Here is a 19,440-nt window from a genome sequence, read left to right as displayed (position 1 = left end):
GGAGTAGGTGTGGCCTTATTGGAAGAGGTGTGCCACTAGGAGTAGTCTTTGAGGTTTCAAAAGCTTTTTCCAGGCCCATTCTCTCTCTCTCTCTCTCTCTCTCTCTCTCTCTCTTTCTACCTCTCTCCCCCAAGGTCTGTGGATCAGGATGTAGCTCTCCAGCAGCATGCTTGCCTGTCTGCTACCACATTCCCTGCCATGATGATGATGGATTAATCCTCTGAAGCTGTAAGGAAGCCCCTAATGGAATGATTTCTTTTGTAAGAGTTGTCTTGGTGTCTTCACAGAACCATAACTAAAACAGAAGTTGGTACCAGGGAGTGGAGTCTTGCTGTGACAGCTTGACAATGCTATTGTTTGGAGGAATATGGAAGAATTTGGGACTTTGGACTAGAAAAGTGGTTGAAGGCTTTAAATGGGGCTTAATTAGCCCCATAATAGTTCCTACTATCCTAGTAGGAACTTGGAAGAGAGCAGTGCTCAGGGTGATGTGAGCTATACAGGCTTGGCTCAAGAGGTTTCAGAGGGAAAGATATTAGCAAGTGGCCTAGAGAAAGTTCTTGTGAAATTTTGGTAAAGAATGTAGTTGCTTTTTGCCTTTGTCCTAAATATCTGTCAGGGACCAAATTGAAGAGATTTAGGATTAATGTCATTAGCAGAGGAGATTTTTAAGACAGCCTAGTGTTGACACTGTCACATGGTTATTAGTGATCACTTTTATACAATGAAAAGGAGTAAGCCAATAGGCAACACTCCTCATGGCCTCTGCATCCAGTTTTTTTTTTTTTTTTCTTTCTAGACAGGGTCTCTCTGTGTAGCTTTGCACCTTTTCTGGATCTCACTCTGTAGATCAGGCTGGCCTCGAACTCACAGAGTTCAGAGTTCAGCCTGCCTCTGCCTCCTGAGTGCTGGGATTAAAGGCGTGCACCACCACTGCCCGGCTTTTTAAAAACTTTTTAATTTTTAATTTTTTAAATTTTTTATTTTTTTGGAGCTGAGGATTGAACCCAGGACCTTGTGCGTGCTAGGCAAGCGCTCTACCACTGAACTAAATCCCCAACCCTGCATCCAGGGTTTTGTCTTATTTGAGTTCTTCTTCTGACTTCCTTCAGTGATGAACAGTGATATGGATGCATAAGCCAAATCAACCCTTTTTTCCCGAGTTTCTTTGGTCATGTGTTTCATCATAGCAGTAATAACTCTAACTAGGACATACGTTTCCATATAGCCTTTAGTGTTAGCTGTTCCTCCCTATATTTCCTCCTTTACACTGCCCTATATACCACTTCCTATTAAACCTCCTGTTCTAGTTTCTACTTTGCCTCTTTAAAGAGTATATTCTATTTATCCTTCCTTGGATGATCCCTTCCTCCTCACTGGTCCTCTACTAGCTACCTACCCTTCATTGTTATTTGATTTTAATCATAGGTACCTAAAGCTTAATAGCTAAAATCCACATAGAAGAGAAAATACGAAATGTTTCTTTTCTTGTATCTCTGTTTGGCTCCACCCATTTACCACAAAATTTCATTTTTCTTATTAGATGAATAATATTTTATTGTGTAAATGTACCCCATTTTAATTATCCATTCATTAGTTGATGAACATCTAGCTGTTTTCAATTTCAGGCTATTATGAGTAGAGCAGCAATGAATATGGATGAGCAAGTGTCTGTGTAATTAGATGTAGAATCCTTTGGGTATATTCTCAAGAGTGGTATAGCTGGATCTCATGGCAGATGGACTACAAACTTTTGAGAAGACTCCACATTGATTTCCATATTTGCTTACTAATTTGCACTTCAACCATCAGTGAATAAGTGCTCACTTCCCTGCATCCTCTCCAGCATATGCTGTCATTGTTTTATTGATTTTGGCCATTCTGACTGGTGTAAAATGAAATACCAAAGTAGTTTTAATTTGCATTTCTCTGATATCTAAGAAGGTTGAAAATTTTTAAAAAATCTTTTTAGCCATTTGTGTTTCATCTTTTCATTTGTGTTTGATACTTTTCTCTTTAATTCAATACTCTGCTTTTAATTAGGTTGTTTTCTTGATGTTCAGTTTTTCTTTTTTTAGTTCTTTATATACTCTAGATACTAATAACCCTCTATCAGGTGTACAATTATTAAAGATATGTGTACAGATACAGATATTCCCATTCTGTAGTCTGCTGCTTTGGTCAACTAATAGTGTCCTTTGCTGTATAGAAGCTTTTTAGCTTCATGAGGTCCCATTTATTAATTGTTGGTCTTAGTCTCTGTGTGATCATTATCTTGTTCAGGATGTTCTTTCCTATGCCAATGAGTTCAAACCTATTCCCTTTCTCTTCCATCTAATTCAGGGTATCGGGTCTTATGCTAAGGTTCTTGATTCATTATTAGTTGGATTTTGTTCAGGGTTATAGATACAGATCTATTTTCATTCAGCTATCCAATTTGACCAGCACAAATTGTTGAAGATGCTGTCTTTTTTCTCATGTGTATTTTTGGCTTCTTTGTCAAAAGTCAGGCATTCATAGATGTGTGAAATTATGTTTGGGTCATCATTTCTATGCCATTGATGTGTGTGTTTTTATGCCAATACCATGCTGTTTTTATTACTGTAGTTTTATAATGCAACTTGAAATACAACTTGAAAAATGATACCTTCAGTAGTTTTTTTTTTTAGGATTGTTTTGGCTATCCTGGTTTTTTTCATATGAAATTGAAGTTTTTTTTTTTTTTTTCTCCAGTTTTGTGCAAAAACCTGTTGGAGTTTTGATGGGGACTGTGTTGAATCTGTAGATTGCTTTTAGTGGTATGACCATTCTCACATATTGCTCCTACTAATCCACAATCCTGAGAGATCTTTCTGGTATTTTCTTCAATATCTTTTTCAAAGTCTTAAAGGTTTTATTATATAAGTGTTTTACTTGATTAGTTAACATTATCCAAGACATATGGATGTATATTTGTAACAACTGTAAAAGTACTTGTATTCTCTGTTTCTTTCTCAGTCTTTAATTTGATCTTTGTGTATTAATTTTGTATTCTGCTACTTTGCTGAAAGTGTTTATCAGCTGTAGAAGATTTAAAGTGGAGATTTTAGGGCCTTTTCTGTATAAAATCATATTACCTGCAAATAAAGATACTTTTTCCTTTTCCTTTCCCATATCTTCTTGATCTCCTTTAGTTGTCTTATTGCTCTGGCTAACACCTCAAATACTGTATTTGAATAGGTATAGCAAGAGAGCATATACTTGTCTTGTTCTTGTTTTTGTTAGAAATGCCTTGGGTTTCTCTTCATTTGGGATTATTTTTGCTAGGGCTTGTCACTAGACATCTTATGCCACCAACTCCCAGTGCCATGAATTCATTACATCTTGTTCAGTTGCTGGCCAAATGGGTCCCATGGACCAGCTCCCTAAAATATCATGGACTATTTCCAAAGCTGTTGGTTACTCTCCATATCTGGACAGTAAGGCCCTATTGCTGAAAACACATCTTAACTTATACCCTCCAACATGGAGAAATTGAGCTGGTGCTCAACTAGAATCTTTACCCCTACTGATTAACATTCGTGGTGCTGGTAGGTACTTTTAATACTTCCAGTGGGTAAAAGTAATCATCGATTTCACCCAGCTATAACCTATATGACCTGTAAGAGTGACTTGATTGCAAGTCAGTGGCTTTTAGTGTTAGTTGTCCTTTCCACTGTCATCTCCTTCATCCTTCTCTCCCACCCAGCCCCTGCTTAACCCTCCTAGTCTATTTCCCCTTCCTCGAGAAACTCTGTTTTCCCTTAAGTCCCTTATTAGGTACCTAACCTATGTGGTTATTTGGATTTAGTACATATTTTGAAAGCTTAAATCTAACATCCACATTTAAGAGAATACATACCATATTTGTCTTTTGAGGTTGCGCTTACCTCATTCAGGATGATTTTTTTTTCTACCTCAATCCATTTATCTGAGAATTTCAAAATTGTGTTTTGTCTTACCAGCTGAACAATACTCTGTTGAATAGATACACTACATTTTCATTATCCATTCATTAGTTGATGAACATTCTGGCTATTATGATTCCAAGGAAACAGTATTTTCCCAACACAATAGGACTGATGCACATATGAACTCATAGAGATGATGGCTCTATGCAGATTCAAGGCAGTCAGGGTTCCAGCATTTAGTGGATGAGGGGAAAACATGATCAAAATATGTTGTGTAAGATTATTTCTCAGTAAAAAGGAAAATAAATCTCTTAATGTAAATAACTTTAATTCTCCAAGTAAAATATGTACATTAGCTGGGTGTATTGGTACATGTAATACTAGAATTTGGAAGGTAGAGGAAACAGAATCAAGGATTAAAGGCTACAAGATTAAAGGCTAAAGGTAAGATGGTGGTCAACCTAGGCTAAAGGAAACCCTGTTTCAAACACACACACACACACACACACACACACACACACACACACACACACACTGGCTGAATGAATTTAAGAAATAACAATGTATTGCCTACAGGAAACTAACTTTGGCAGTAAAGATACATATCTCTGAACGTGAAAGTATAGAAAACTATTACATGGAAGCAGAATTCTAAAGTGAGTAGAAATAGCTATGCTATACTGACAAAAACAGTAAGAAGAAACAAAGAAGGTCTGTGTATAATGATCAAGATTCTAGTTGAGCACCATTAAGAAGAATAATATTGAATATGTCTACATATACACCAAATGCAACACTCAATTCCATGAAATTTGTTATACCTACATGCCAAGATTGGCTCCAATATGGTAACAGTGGGAGATGCCAGTGTTCTGTTCTCCTCACAGACTGATCATCCGGACAAAGATGTCAACAAGAAGTATTAGTTAAATTATGCCATAGATCAGTCAAACTTAACAGGCATTTGCAGAACATTCTGACAATGCACATTCTTTTCATTAACATGAAATTTTCTCTAGAGTACAACATGTGGTTGGCTACAAAATGAATATTAACGTGTTTGAAACATTGCAGCTATAACTTGTTTCTTTTTCTGATCACAACAGAATGAAAAGAACAATAGCAAGAGAAGCTTTAGAACTCACCAAAATAGACACTTTGCAGCACACCTTTAAACAAACATTGGACCATTTAGGCTTTCAGAAGAGAGTTGTAAAAGTTCATAGATACCAGTGAGAACGGAAATTTAATAAATCAAAACCTGTGGGATGCTGGAACTATGACAATGAGTAACATCATAAAAAAATAGAAAACTTAAAATGAACAATCTGATGATGCATCTTAGAAACTGAGAAAAGCAAGAAAAAAATTACACCATACAAAGGTAAAAAGGGAAGAAAATTGGAGTACAGATAAATACATGAGTACAAAAGAATAATGTAAAAGACTAATGAGAAATCAGTGTGTAGGTAAAGAACCTTAGCACATGTTTATCTAGAACAGTGGAAGGGGAAGACAGAAAACCAAAACAATTAAAGTCAGGATTGAAATTGGATTGTTACAGCAGATGTCCCTGAAACTCACAGGAACACCACTGAGATTTTATTGAAGAACTATATTTTAACAGTTTGGAATATCTACAAGAAATGGAAAAATTTATGAACACAAATGGCCTACAAAAATTGATCCTAGAGGTTGTACACTTCTGAGTAGATTGGTAATAATTAACAGGACATCAGTGTTGGTCTAGAAAGAGAAGCTCAGGGCTGCCTCCCTTTATTGCTGGATCCACCACACGTTGCAGGAAGGACAAGCGGCAGTTCTCAAGCTGGCTGTTTGATGTCTCCTAGTACTTCATATTAATTCTGTACACAGTGCTTTTCTTGAATTATTATAGCTTTATAAATGTCTTGCTATCCAGGTGTGAAAGATACTCATATGCCAAGAGAAAAGAGAGAAATAGTTAAACTGGCTAGTTCATGTTAAAGCATTTTTTTAAAAAGAGTTGCTGTAAAATTTTTATTACATTCATTCATTTATTCACTTATTTATTCATTTATTTATTTATTTATTGTTTGTTTGTTTGTGTGTGTGTGTGTGTGTGTGTGTGTGTGTATGTGTGTGTATGTGTGTGTGTGTGTGTGTGTGTGTAGACCTGCATGCCATGCTGTGCATGTAGAGGTCAGAGGAGAGCTCACAAAAGTAGATCATCTACTTCTGTCATGTGGGTCCCAGGGACTGAACTCAGGTCATCAGGCTTGGTGGCAAGTGTCTCTACTTGCCAAGCCATCTTGCTGACTCTAAGTGTTTTATTATTTTTGAAAGATACTTTATTGTTACCATAAAATGATACACGCTTATTAAGACCTAGCAGAGAAGTGTAAGGAAGTGTAATAACGTCAGTACTATTCAGGGTCCCTTTATGGTTTGCATGTCTAGTCTTCTCTTTCTTCACATTTCATTTTTATCCACTTTGTACATGCACACAGCCAGCTTTCAAATCTGGACTTATGTGCCATTTGTCAACAGTGTCATTTAATATTGTGCTAATGTGTTAAGTCTTTTGCCATCATACTAAACACCTCTGAAGCACAACACTTTTATCTGTGTAGTAACATCTTGTCACATTCATGCCTGAAGCATGGGCTTTAGTTGGCCTATGACATTCCATTTTTGCTGCTGTATGTCTTTTTGGAATTTATAACTTTAATCAATTTTTTTTTAATCTGTGATAAATTGAGTGTGCCCCACGGTTTGCCATTTGTTAGAAGCTAAAGTGCAATATAAATGGAGAACAGAAGAATAGGTGTGCCGGCCCAGATGAGTGATGCGTGAGCTGAGCCAGGGATGTAAGTCACTTACTTAGTCTCTTCAGATTTCATTTCCCCATGAATAATAGAGGTTTAAGAACAACAGATCTCACTAATGAATTCTATGAGTATGAGAAACTTGATTTAGAGGAACTGACCATTGAACATTTGATGAACTGAAAGTGCCATTTCAACTTAAAAGTGACTCATTGATTCCCTAACTATTCTGCTAGAATTGCACAGCTTTTCACCAAAAAAAACCTGAATATTTTGCATTTAGTAGTGACAGGATGGATTCATTTTGAAAAAAATGCACAAACCACTGGGTATATGTGTGGTGTGTGTTGAGCAGTATCTGGCATTGGAATTAATCGGCACAAAACAGAACTGTTTTCTGAATGACTATTTTCCAGTGTTTTAAAAGACATTTTCCTCACTGGGATTTAATATATCATTGAAAACATATCCTTTCACCCCATTAATTAATGAGCAAACACATCCTTCAGTAATGAGAGAGCATTCATTATGCAGCTGGAAGGGTCTTCTGTATAGCAACATTCCTCACAGCCCTTAATCTTCTCTTTCTTGTCCAGCTTTCCCCAGCCGTTTCTTTAGTTGCTCACCGAAAGTGTCCCACTCCACATTCCCTTGGGACAAATCAAAATAGTCCTCTTTTTGGAGCCATCGGGAGAGGCGGTGGTAGCTATGGAGCTTCTGTCTATCGAGGGGCTCCAGAAATAGCAGGAGGAGGCGAGCTGTCCCTGGCCTGGCCACCAAGTGGTAAGTGGCCAGTCTTAACTCTAGATTGCACCAGGGGCTTGCTAAGGCCTGCCTCGTGAGCACACAGAGGGTGGATCTGCTTTTGCTCATGCTGGCAATCATGGATTCCATCCTGTCATTCCCAATCCCAAAGTCCCTGGCGGGCAGGCACAACCTCAAACCCTCACCTTCAGGAGGGGGTTTCTCCAAAGCAGGAACCAGTTCTTCCAGCACCCAGGCTTGGTCCTTCTCACAGTAGGATATAAAGACATCATAGTTGAATTGGCGTCTGCGTCTGTGTCCACCCAATTTCCACCAACAAGCATGCAGCAGTGTCCGCAGGTAATGAAGCCAGGACCATTTATGACAACTAATCAGAGGAAGGTGGATCAGCAGAAGCACCAGAGTGAAGCTGACAAGAAAGCCCCCAAACTCAGCGTCACGTGGGCAATGAGTAGCAAGGAAGGAGAACAGTAGAGTGTTGGAGTAGTCAGAAGCATTGGCCTTGCAGATGGATTTCTCCAATCCATAAACGAAAGTGTTTGGGGCCCGTGTAGCCCAAGACTCCACCCAGGAACTTTCACACTGGCAGGTGAAGGTGACATCTGAGAAATAAACATATGGAGGCATCTGAGGAATCAACTCTTGGAGGTGGCTGTCCATCTGCAGGGCCAACTCGGAGTGAAGCAGCAGCAGTTTGAGGTGGCGCAGGCCTTCAAAGCTGGCCACAGAGAGGTCTCTGAGATTCAGGTGGCTCAGTGCCAGTACCTGTAACCCAGGCACTTCCTTCAGTAGCATCTCTAGCTTCGCAGTACTCGACTCATAGAAAAAATTAAGGTACCCTAGCTCTAGTACACGCAGCCTGGGCATCCCAAATAGATGGAGGTCTACGGCGTTGTCATTTTCACACCACATAGAGAAGTGCTCCAGGAGCGGAAGCTGTTGTGGGAAGAATCTCCGAAGTTGACTGGTTGAGAGCAGGAGGCTGTAGCCACGCAAGGTAAGGTGACGCAAGGAGGGAAAGTGGATTGTAGTTGTATCTGGTTGCCGCAACACATTGGCAGTCTGTAAAGTAAGATTCTCCAAGAGTAAGAAAGGCTCTCCACTGAGAGCCATAAACTGAACATATGCTTCTGCTTGGATTTCTAAACTGCGCAGCATTGGAAACCAGGGAGAATAGATGTCCAGTGTTGTGACAGATCCCAGTTTTAGATGTCTCAGCATCTGGGGACCCTGAAGTTGTTTGCCTGAGATATGCTCTAAGTAGGTGCCCAGAAGGTTCAAGGTGGTCAGAGCAGGAAGATGAGAGAGCCAGCCTGGTTGGAGTACTTTAATTTGGTTCCAACTCAAGTCCAGAGTCCTCAGCCACCTCAGACCTTGTAGGCTCTCATTGGATAAACTAGAGATGTTATTGCCACTCAGCCAGAGCTCCTGGAGTTGTGGAAGAAAGGCCCCATGGGGTACATCACATAGCTGATTGTGGGACAGATCTAGTACTCTTAAATTTGCACTAAACACTCCTTTTGGAAGCTCCAAGGTTGGGCCCAGCTTATTCATAGACAGGTTGAGCCTTTGAAGTTGGGGCAGAGTACTTAGGAATCTGATGGGAAGTGATTGAAGATAGTTATCGTGAAGGCTAAGGAGTTCCAGAGCTTTATAACTTGGGATATCTCCATTCTCCAAGATGTTTTGTACTTGGTTCTTCCCAAGGTCAAGTGCACGAAGCTCAGAGTAGCCTTTGACACTCCCAGGCAATTTTTCTATACCTGTACCCACAAGGGAGAGGAAGTCCAAGCGGAGCAGTCCCGAGCCTGACGGGTCAAATGTTCTTAGTGTGGTACCATCCAATATTAGGGAATGGAGTTTGAGGCCATACAAGGCTCTGACACCTGCCTGCTCCAACTGAAGGTTGTAAGATAAATCCAGCACTTCTAGGAAGGGCGCCCCTAGTTTGGTACTGGGTGTAGGAGAGGAACCAAGCAAAAGACTCGGGAAGAGCCTTTGCAGTTCCTGCAACGTTGTCAGACAACTGTTCCTTAGAGTTAGATGCCTAAGATTAGTTGGCAAGGAGATGCTCTGGCTATAATTTAGGCAGTAGCCTTGAAAGGAAAGACTACTGAGGGATCTGAGAGTCTCTAAACAATTTGCAGGGAGGAATAGACTTAGGCAACAGGGTGCATGATGCTCAAAATAAAGGTACTGTAGCTGGTCCAGTCCTTGAAAAGTCCTAGAAGTAATATTGATTATACCCAACTGCAGCCTCAGAAGCTGTAGGGAGTGGAAGCTATCAAAGGCATTAGCTGGCAGAGTAGAAACCATGCCCTGGAGGCAAAGCACCTCTGTATCTCTGGGCACTCTTTCCAGTGTTTGAGCCATGTCTTCAACATTCGTGCAAGATGCCAAAAGGTGCAGCCCTGGGGCCAATGTACAGAATTGGATATAGTGGGAAAGGTTAGGAAATAGCAAGCTGTCTGCTATGATGCAATCAGGGGCAGTCCATGCCCTGCTGGTCAAGTCAAGGCACATCAAAGCCAATAGTATCAGAATGAGGAAAACAGAGCAGAATTGAGGTCTTTCCATCGTTGGCATTGATTCTAGGAAAAGAGAGGGAAAGAATTGGGTACCAACCCTTAAAGCAATGAGCAATCCCATCCCCCGGGGCTTCTAATACACATTATATCCTTTGGATTTAAGGAAATATTGGGAACACCCCTATAATCAAGAAATGAGACCCAAGTTGTACCCACTGATGTGTGACAAGCAGGTAGGAAACCAGAGGAAACCAAATCACAGGCCAGAGGACCCTGTGATGGTCTGATCTCCCTGCTGGGGATAACTGGCCCAGACTGCTAAAGTTACTGGAGGAAGCCACCATCCAAAACAAGGCAGGAAACTGATTTGTTCAATAGAGAGTACACAGAAGGACCGACCAGTACTACTGGCACCTTTCTATCTGAACAAAACTCTTAGCCATGTGACATAGGTGGACTGTTGTCCTTTATTCTTGAGGCCATAATGCTAAATTATTTGCCTCAGTTAAAGAAGTAGAAAGTGCCAGAGTTGAGTTTCATATTTTTACTACCAGGGCTAATAGTCTGGTATAAAGGTCCTCAGCCAGAACTAAGGAAACATTTCAAGTGGATTCTAGGGTTGAGTTTAAGAAGAAAGTATTCAAAATAGTTCAGGAAAAATACTTAAAGAAATAAATAAGTAGGCTAATGAAATTAAACAAAAGGAAATAATATGTCTTGACACTTTTGAGCTTAGAGCCTAGTACTGGGGATGCAGGATGGTGGTGATGGTGAGCTGACTGCTTTCTCATCATTCATAGCTATTCTCTCATGAGAAGGCTTTGGAGTGACCATTGTGAAATGAATGGTCATGAAAGTCCCCGAAAGGTATGGAAGAGATAGGAGAGGAGCCTGTCACTCTGGGGATGATAGAAACCAGTTAGTCTCATGCAAAGGGCACTGACCTATTCAATAACTCATGCCCTTGGGCAGAGGATTTGGCACTAAGTGCCATGGATGTCTCTGCTTTCCCCTGGCTACGATTTCTCCTTTGTGGTAACACACTGCCTCTGGAGGCACTGAGGCATCTTTTTCTATTGCCCTCTCTCTCTCAAGCTACTGGGTCTCAGATTTTAGTGAAGTTCAGAGGAGGCCAGAGCAGAAGAGGCTGGGACTTCATCATCTAAATGGCATGACCTCATTATAGATGCACTTGGTTTAGCTGATCTCCATCTTTCTACCCTGTGGCGTGTCTTGTCACATTTCAAAAGTTATTTTTTTTTAAAAATTCTTCCTTCCTTCTTTACTTCCTTTCCTTCCTTCCTTCCTTTCCTTCCTTCCTTCCTTCCTTCCTTCCTTCCTTCCTTCCTTCTTTCCTTCCTTTCTTTCCTCCCTCCTTCCCTCTTTCTTCCTTTCTCTCTCTCTCTTTCTTTATTCATTTATCTATTTCTCTATCTATTTATTTATTTATTTTATCCCTGAAGTGTCAAGCTTCTATTTTCATTTTAGTTTATTTCAGATGAAGTCAGGGCACTGGAATAGATCTCAGATCAAGGAGACACAGTGGCCTTGGTACTGAGACCCTGGCACTGTAGAAGTCTCGGATAGATAGTAACTTCTGTCTCAGGACATCAGATTTGATACTATAACCCTGAGAAACATAAAAGATTGTCCAGGAACTACCACGTCTCAGCTGGTCACTTAAACTGTGGCTAACCTTAGTCTTGTTGTCCTCAGGCTCACCTGGTTGCCTCTGGCCTCGACCTTTGGCTCTCTGAAGAGGCAGATGTTTTCTGGTTTCTTTCTCCCCTGCCATTGTCACTAACAGCTCATCTGCCTTGTCCAGAAAATTCTCTGGTGTTAGGACAGCGTTCCTTACCTTTGAGAAAGGAAACAGAGGGAGACAGCTTCAAGTTTTCAGGAAGAGTTATTTTTCATCTCCTGTAGAAAAGAAGAAAACCTTTCTCTTCTGGGAGTCTTCCCTCCACAGTGGCTCCTGTTCTGCTGCATGGAAGTATGGTGCTTCTGTTATTAGTGATATGTGGGGAGTTCTAGGGAAGAGGGAGACTGCTTAGCTAATTTTAGGAAAGCTGGAGTGTAACTTCTCCCTAGACGCTCTCCCTTTCTTTCACAGTTTCACGACTTCCTCTTTTCTAGTCTACTCTGGGGGTTTCAGTTCTCATGTACTTTGTATCATATCCTGCTGACATCTGAAAAAGCAGTCTTCATTTTTCTGGAACCACCTCTCTCTTAAGGTAAGAGAGGCTCATGTTTTCTGCCATTTCTTTTTTTTAATTAATTTTAAAATTTGTTTTACATATCAACCACAATTTCTCTTCCTCCTCCTCTCCTCCTACCCCTCCCCCACCACCTTTCTACACCCCTCCCCCACATCCTCTCCTCAAAGAGGGTAAGGCCTCCTATGGGAGTCAACAAAGCATGGCATATCAAGTTGACCAAGCTCCTCCCCTCTGCATCAAGGCTGAGTGAGGATTCCTACCATAGGGAATAGGTTCCCCAAACCAGCTCATGCTCCAAGGATAGATTCTGGTCCCATTGCTAGGAGTCCCACCAACAGACAAAGCTACAGAGAGCCTAGGGTGGTCCCATGCAGGCTCCCAAGCTGTTGGTCTAGAGTCTATGAGCTCCCAAGAGCTCGGGAAAGCTGTCTCTGTGGGTTTCTGCATCATGATCTTCATCCCCTGTTTTGCTTATATGATCCCTCGTCCCTCTCTTCTGCTGGACTCCCAGAGCTTTGTCCAGTGCCTAGCTGTGGATCTCTGTATCTGTTTCCATCAGTTACTGGATGAAGGTTTTATGATGACAATTACGGTAGTCACCAATCTGATTATAGGTGAAGGTTAGTTCAGGTACCCTGTCCACTATTGCTAGGAGTCTTAGCTGGGGTCATCCTTGTGAATTCCTGGGAGTTTCTGTGGCACCAGGTTTCTCCCTAACCCCACAATGGCCCCCTCTATCTGATATCTCTTTTGTTGCTCTCCCTCTCTCCCTCCCCCAACTGGGCCATCCTAATCCCTCATGTTCCCATGCCTCATCACCTATGCTCTGGTGTCCCCCCCAAATTTACCCAGGAGATCTCATCTATTTCCCCTTCCCAGAGTGATCCATACATCCCTCTTAGGGTCCTTCTTGTTACCTAGTTTCTCTAGGGCTATGGATTGTAGCCTGGTTAACCTTTACTTTAAATCTAATATCCATTTATGAGTGAGTACATACCATGTTTGTCTTTCTGGGTCTGGGTTACTTTTCTCAGGATGATTTTTTTTCTAGTCCCATCCATTTGCCTGCAAAATTTCATGATGTCATTTTCTTCCTGCTGAGTAATAATCTATTGTGTAAATGTACCACATTTTCTTTATCCATTCTTTGGCTGAGGGGCATCTAGGTTGTTTCTAAGTTCTGGCTATTATGAATAATGCTGCTATAAACATAATTGAGCAAGTATCCTTGGGGTATGAGTGAACATCCTTTGGGTATATGCTCAAGAGCAGTATCACTGGGTCTTGAGGTAGATTGATTTCCAATTTTCTGAGAAACCACCATACTGATTTCCAAAGTGTCTGTTCAAGTTTGCTCTCCCACCAGCAGTGGAGTAGTGTTCCTCTTACTCCACATCGTCTCCAACATAAGCTGTCATTAGTGTTTTTGATCTTAGCCATTCTGACAGGTGTAAGGTGGTATCTCAGAGTCTTTTTGATTTGCATTTCTCTGATGACTAAGGATGTTGAGCAATTTCTTAGATGTCTCTCAGCGATTTGATATTCTTCTGTTGAGAATTCTCTGTTTAGCTCTGTACCCCATTTTTAAATTGTATTATTTAGTATTTTGATGTCTAGTTTCTTGAGTTCTCTGTATATTTTTTGGACATTAGCCTTCTATCAGATGTGGGGTTGGTGAAGATCTCTTTCCATTCTGTAGGCTGCTGTTTTGTCTTATTTACCATGTCCTTTGCCTTACAGAAGATTTTCAGTTTCAAGAAGTCTCATTTATTGTTGATCTCAGTGTCTGCACTACTGGTGTTATATTCAGGAAGCAGTCTCCTATCTCTACCTAAGTGATAGCTTCTAATACCCAGAAATGCATTTTACCTGGAACCTCCAGTGGCCACACCTATCAGGTCCACAGAAAATTTCCTACCAGGAAACACATAGCAACCACACTGTTCTAATTTCCAGGAAGGAAACAGAAACCAAGGAACAAAACACCCACTCAACAAAGACAAAGCCAGATATCAGCACCTAGATCTTTAATCTTCCCAGTGACAGATGCCTAAATTCCCGCATAAAAGCACAATCAGTATCAGCTAGGACAGTATGTCTCCACTAGAGCCCAGCAACCCTATCACAGCAGGCTTGGAATATTTCAACACAGCAGAAGCACAAGAAAAACAATCTTAAGCCAACTTTATGAATATGATAGAGGTTCTTAAAGAGAAAATGAATATATGCCTTAATGAAACTAGGATAATTCAAAGCAACCACCACCACCACCACCACCACCACCACCACCGCCGCCGCCACCACCGCTGCCTCCACCACCATCACCACCACTGGCAGCAGCAGCAGCAGCAATAGTAATAACAAAATGAAAAACAAAGAAAAACCAAAACCAAACCAAAAAACAATTGGGAAGAAATGAATAAAACTGTTCAAGACCTGAAAGTGGAAATGGAATCAATAAAGAAAACCCAAACTGAGGAAATTTTGGAAATGAAAGAATAAGAAATTCAAAGAGGAATTACAGAGGAAAGCTTCACCAAGAGAATTTAAGAGATAGAAGAAAGAACCTCAGGTAGTGAAGATACTATGAAAGAAATGGATAATCAATCAAAGAAATGAAGACCCCATTGGAAAAGGAAGAGCAAAGTGCTAGAGAGGTCCCCAGAAATCCACAAAGATACCTCCACAATAGACTACTGGCAATGGTCAAGAGAAAGTCCGAACTGACCTACTCTGGTGATCGGATGGCCAAATACCCCAACTATCGTGGTAGAACTTTCATCCAATGGCTGATGGAAGCAGGTGCAGAGATTCATGGCCAGGCCCCAGGTGGAGCTCCAGGAGTCCAATCGGCAAGAAAGGAGGGATTGTATAATTGAGAATTGTTGAGACCATGATTGGAAAAGCACAGGGACAAATAGCCAAACTAATGGAAACACATGAACTATGAACCAATAGCTGAGGAGCCCCCAACTGGATCAGGCCCTCTGGATAAGTGAGACAGTTGATTAGCTTGAACTGTTTGAGAGGCCCCCCAGGCAGTGGGACTGGGACCTGTCCTTAGTGCATGAGCTGGCTGTTTGGAGCCTGAGGCCTATTCAGGGACACTTTGCTCAGTCTGGGTGAAGGGAGGAGGGGACTGGACCTGCCTCAAGTGAATCTACCAGGCTGAGCTGAATCCCCAGGGGAGTCCTTGCCCTGGAGGAGGTGGGAATGGAGGGTGGATTGGGGGGGGGGCAGGAGGGAGGACAGGGGAATCCGTGGCTGATATATAAAATTAAATTAAATTATAAAATAAAAAATAAATTAATAAAAAAGAAAATGTTAAATCTAAAAAATTCCTAACATAAAACATCCAGGAATGTTTTTGGGACACACCTGGTACACTATGAAAATACCAACTCTAGCCCCCCTTCGTTCCCTCTCCGGGTTTGGGCCCCCTCCTCTCCCCCTCCACACCCTCCTCCCCGCGCCCCTCTCCCCTCCCCCGACCCGCTCCCCTGCCTCCCACCTCTCTCCCCATCGGGGCTGAGCCGCAAGCGGAGCAGCGGTGGCTCGGACCGGGGGGGGGGGGGGGGGGGGGGGGGGGGGGGGGGCGGAGACCCGGCGCCCTCCCCCGCTCTGGCCCTGGGGAGGTGAACTGCCAGAGGCTACCGGTGTCCTTCCTCAGTGTCTCAAAGACCTACTTGATACAGTTCTTAATACTTTACCTGGAAGGATGAGCCAGCATATCTGAGCTAGAAATCAGGAACCCATAGGAACTGCTGTATTTCACTGTAGAACATGTCTAACAGTAACACTACTCAGGAGACTCTGGAAATAATGAAAGAATCAGAAAAAAAAAAAAAAAATCCAAAAAACTGGTGGAAGAATCTGTAAACAAAACAAATTTATATCTAAAACTCCAAGTAAGGAAGAAGTTGAGAAACAAGGTGAAGACACTGTTTCGCGCCAGGAGACACAGAGACGGACATCAGGCCATGGTCATGCCAGGAAAAGAGCCAAGTGTAATTCCAACCTCAAGTTGGTCCGAAGTCTGGCAGTATGTGAGGAATCCTCCACTCCATTTGCTGATGGGCCACTAGACACTCAGGATATAATTCAATTGCACGTCAGCTGCCCCTCTGACAAGGAGGAAGAAAAATCTACATAGGATGTCTCTGAAAAGGAAGACAAGGACAGAAGCAAAGAGAAGATCCCAAGGAAGATGCTGTCCAGAGACTCCAGCCAAGAATATACCGACTCCGCTGGAATAGACCTGCATGAATTCCTTGTCAATACACTGAAAAGAACCCAAGGGACAGAACGATGCTGCTAAAATTAGAACAGGAGAGTCTGGAGTTTATCAATGACAACAATAACCAGTTCAAGAAGTTCCCTCAGATGACCCCCTGTCACCGGATGCCATTACACCGGGCAGCTGCCTATTCTGGGATGGACCACAATGTTGACCAAACCGGGAAAGCTGTCATCATCAGCAAAACCAGCAACATGAGAATCCCTGAACACATACAAGATGAGAAGAATACAGAATTCCAGCAGAGATTCAGCAGAGATGATGCCAGTATGGACGGAGATGATAACCAGATCAGAGTTCCATTGCAGGATGGGAGGAGCAAGTCAATAGAAGAGAGAGAGGAGGAATATCAAAGGGTCCGAGAGAGAATATTTGCCCGAGAGACTGGCCAGAGCGTATATCTAAGTGATGTCAAGGGGAACCGTGAAGGGCTGAGCCGCACCTCAAGCAGCCGTCGGAGTAGCACAGACAGCGAACTCAAATCCCTGGAGCCCCGGCCTTGGAGCAGCACAGACTCAGACGGCTCTGTCTGCAGCAAGCGGCCTCCTGTCACCAAAGCCAGCAGCTGCAGTGGAGTCTCCATCCTCACCCGAGGTGACAGTGGCAAAGGTGCAGGGAGGACCTCCGGGCCAGGTATGGCACTAGGTGCCCCAGAAGTGTGCAGCCAGGCCACCTCACCCCAGTCTGTCCGGGGCCTTCTCTGTTGTTCTGTCCAGCAGCAGCAGCAGCAGCAGCAGCAGCAGCAGCAGCAGCAGCAGCAGCAGCAACTTCCTGTTCTCCCACCCACTCCTCAACAGCAGCCACCCCTGAGTAATCCCATGATCTCACAGGCAGATGACCTCAGCAACCCCTTTGGACAAATGAGCCTTAGCCGCCAAGGTTCTACTGGAGCAGCTGATCCGTCCTCAGCTCTGTTCCAGCCCCCACTCATTTCCCAGCATCCTCAGCAAGCTAGCTTCATCATGGCTTCTGCAGGACAGCCCCTCCCTACTTCCAACTATTCCGCCTCTAGCCATGCACCACCTGGTCAGCAAGTCCTGCCTCCCCAAGGCTACATGCAGCCCCCTCAGCAGATCCAGGTTTCTTACTACCCCCCCCCCGGGACAGTATCCTAATTCCAACCAGCAATACCTCTCTCTCACCTCTCTCTCACCCAGTGGCCTATAGCCCCCAGCGTGGTCAACAGCTGCCTCAGCCATCCCAGCAGCCAGGTTTACAGCCTAACCAGCAGCAGACGGCTTACCAAGGCATGCTTGGGGTCCAGCAGCTTCAGAACCAGGGTCTACTCAGCAACCAGAGGAACAGCATGGGAGGCCAGATGCAAGGCCTGGTGGTTCAGTACACTCCACTGCCTTCATACCAAGTCCCAGTGGGCAGTGACTCACAAAATGTGGTCCAGCCACCTTTCCAGCAGCCCATGCTGGTCCCTGCCAGCCACTCTGTGCAAGGAGGCCTCCCAGCCGGGAGTGTGCCGGTATACTACAGCATGATCCCACCAGCTCAGCAGAACGGTTCTACAGCCTCCTGGCTCTGAGAAGTACCAGATGCCTCTGTCTCCCTCTCCCTGCAGCCCACCACAGATACCACAGCAGTACTCAGGAGTGTCACCTTCAGGACCAGGTGTGGTGGTCATACAACTGAATGTCCCTAATGGATGCCAGGCCCCCCCAGAATCCATCCATGGTCCAGTGGAGTCACTGTAAATATTACAATGTGGACCAGCGAGGTCAGAAGCCTGGAGACCTGTACAGCCCTGATGGTAATCCCCAGGCCAATGCACAAATGGGCAGCAGCCCCGTCACATCTCCTACCCAGTCCAGCACCTTCTCCTGTCACCAGCTTCAGCAACGTCTGCACTGGACTCGGTCCCCTGCCCGTCCTCACACCATTCCCCCAGCCTGGGGGTCCTGCACAGGGTAATGGGCGCTACTCCCTATTGGGTCAGCCATTACAAAACAATCTGTCCATCTGCCCTCCCTTGTTTCATGGCCAGTCAACTTACATGGTGCACCAGGGACAGAGTGGACTGAAGCATGGGAGCTGGGGCAAGAGACAAGCACTCAGATCTGCCTCCATTGACCTGGGCACAGCAGACATTGTGCTGGGAAGGGTGCTGGAGGTGACAGACCTCCCTGAAGGGATCACCCACACAGAGGCGGACAAACTCTTCACCCCACTTGCCATGTCTGGTGCCAAGATTCAGTGGCTTAAGGATGCTCAGGGGCTGCCTGGTGCAGGTGGTGGGGACAAAAGTGGGCCGGGAGAGAATGGCCGCCACTCGGACCTCGCTGCCTTGTACACCCTAGCGGCTGTATTCCCCAGCCCCCTGGCCGCCCAGAATGCCTCCCTTTATCTCAACAACTCTGTGAGTGTTTCAAACTTCGAGTGGCCAAAAAGAACTACAACCTGAGGATCCTGGAGCGAGCGAGCTCCCAATGAATGGAGGAGGGAGGGACTAGCCCAGGAGCATTGGGGGCAGCTGAGGCAGACGACTGGGCCAGAGCCTGCCACCTCACAAAGTCCCACACCGGCATGGGACTCCTTGCCATGGGTCTCACTTTTCCCTGTTGGTCCCCTTCTGTTTTCCTCTCCTTCCCATCCTCTTCTATCATTTTTTTAAATCTCTTCTTCCACCATGGAATTAATTTCTTTCATATTTTTTGGTCAAGTAGGATTGAGAGGGTCCCACACTCCCCTCCTCTCCCATTTCCTCACCATCCCATTCTCCCTTCCTCTCTGGTCTTCATGAATATATTTATATAGACAGAATTAAGAAAAGTACATTGATTTCCCCACTGTCTCTCTTTCCCCATCTCATCTCCCCAAACCCCCACAGAGGTAAAACTTGGGACCCCTTCCTTCCCCAGAACACTGAATATTGTTTGTTTGAGGTTT

At 43.7% G+C, this 19,440-nt stretch overlaps 1 protein-coding gene and 1 pseudogene across 1 annotated transcript; one reads left to right on the top strand and one right to left on the bottom strand.

Annotated features, from left to right (window-relative positions):
• Positions 1-6,234: 6,234 nt before the first annotated feature.
• LOC118591387 (toll-like receptor 11) lies at positions 6,235-11,998 on the bottom strand. The gene is made up of 2 exons (XM_036199625.1): positions 11,888-11,998; positions 6,235-10,092 (listed from the first exon to the last, which is right to left on the bottom strand). Exon 2 carries the CDS (start codon positions 10,085-10,087, stop codon positions 7,310-7,312), a length of 2,778 nt encoding a protein of 925 aa, XP_036055518.1. The 5' UTR covers positions 10,088-10,092; positions 11,888-11,998; the 3' UTR covers positions 6,235-7,309.
• A 3,937-nt stretch (positions 11,999-15,935) lies between these two features.
• On the top strand, positions 15,936-18,984 carry LOC118591343 (annotated as a pseudogene).
• The last annotated feature ends 456 nt before the right edge of the window (positions 18,985-19,440 follow it).

This window comes from Onychomys torridus, chromosome 9 (genome assembly GCF_903995425.1).
Source record: "Onychomys torridus chromosome 9, mOncTor1.1, whole genome shotgun sequence".
NCBI lineage: Eukaryota > Metazoa > Chordata > Mammalia > Rodentia > Cricetidae > Onychomys > Onychomys torridus.
This window is presented reverse-complemented; position numbering and strand designations above follow the sequence as displayed.

Bases quoted from the DNA above. Each gene is read 5' to 3' on its own strand.
- LOC118591387 (XM_036199625.1), bottom strand. From the start codon at position 10,087: ATGCCAACGATGGAAAGACCTCAATTCTGCTCTGTTTTCCTCATTCTG.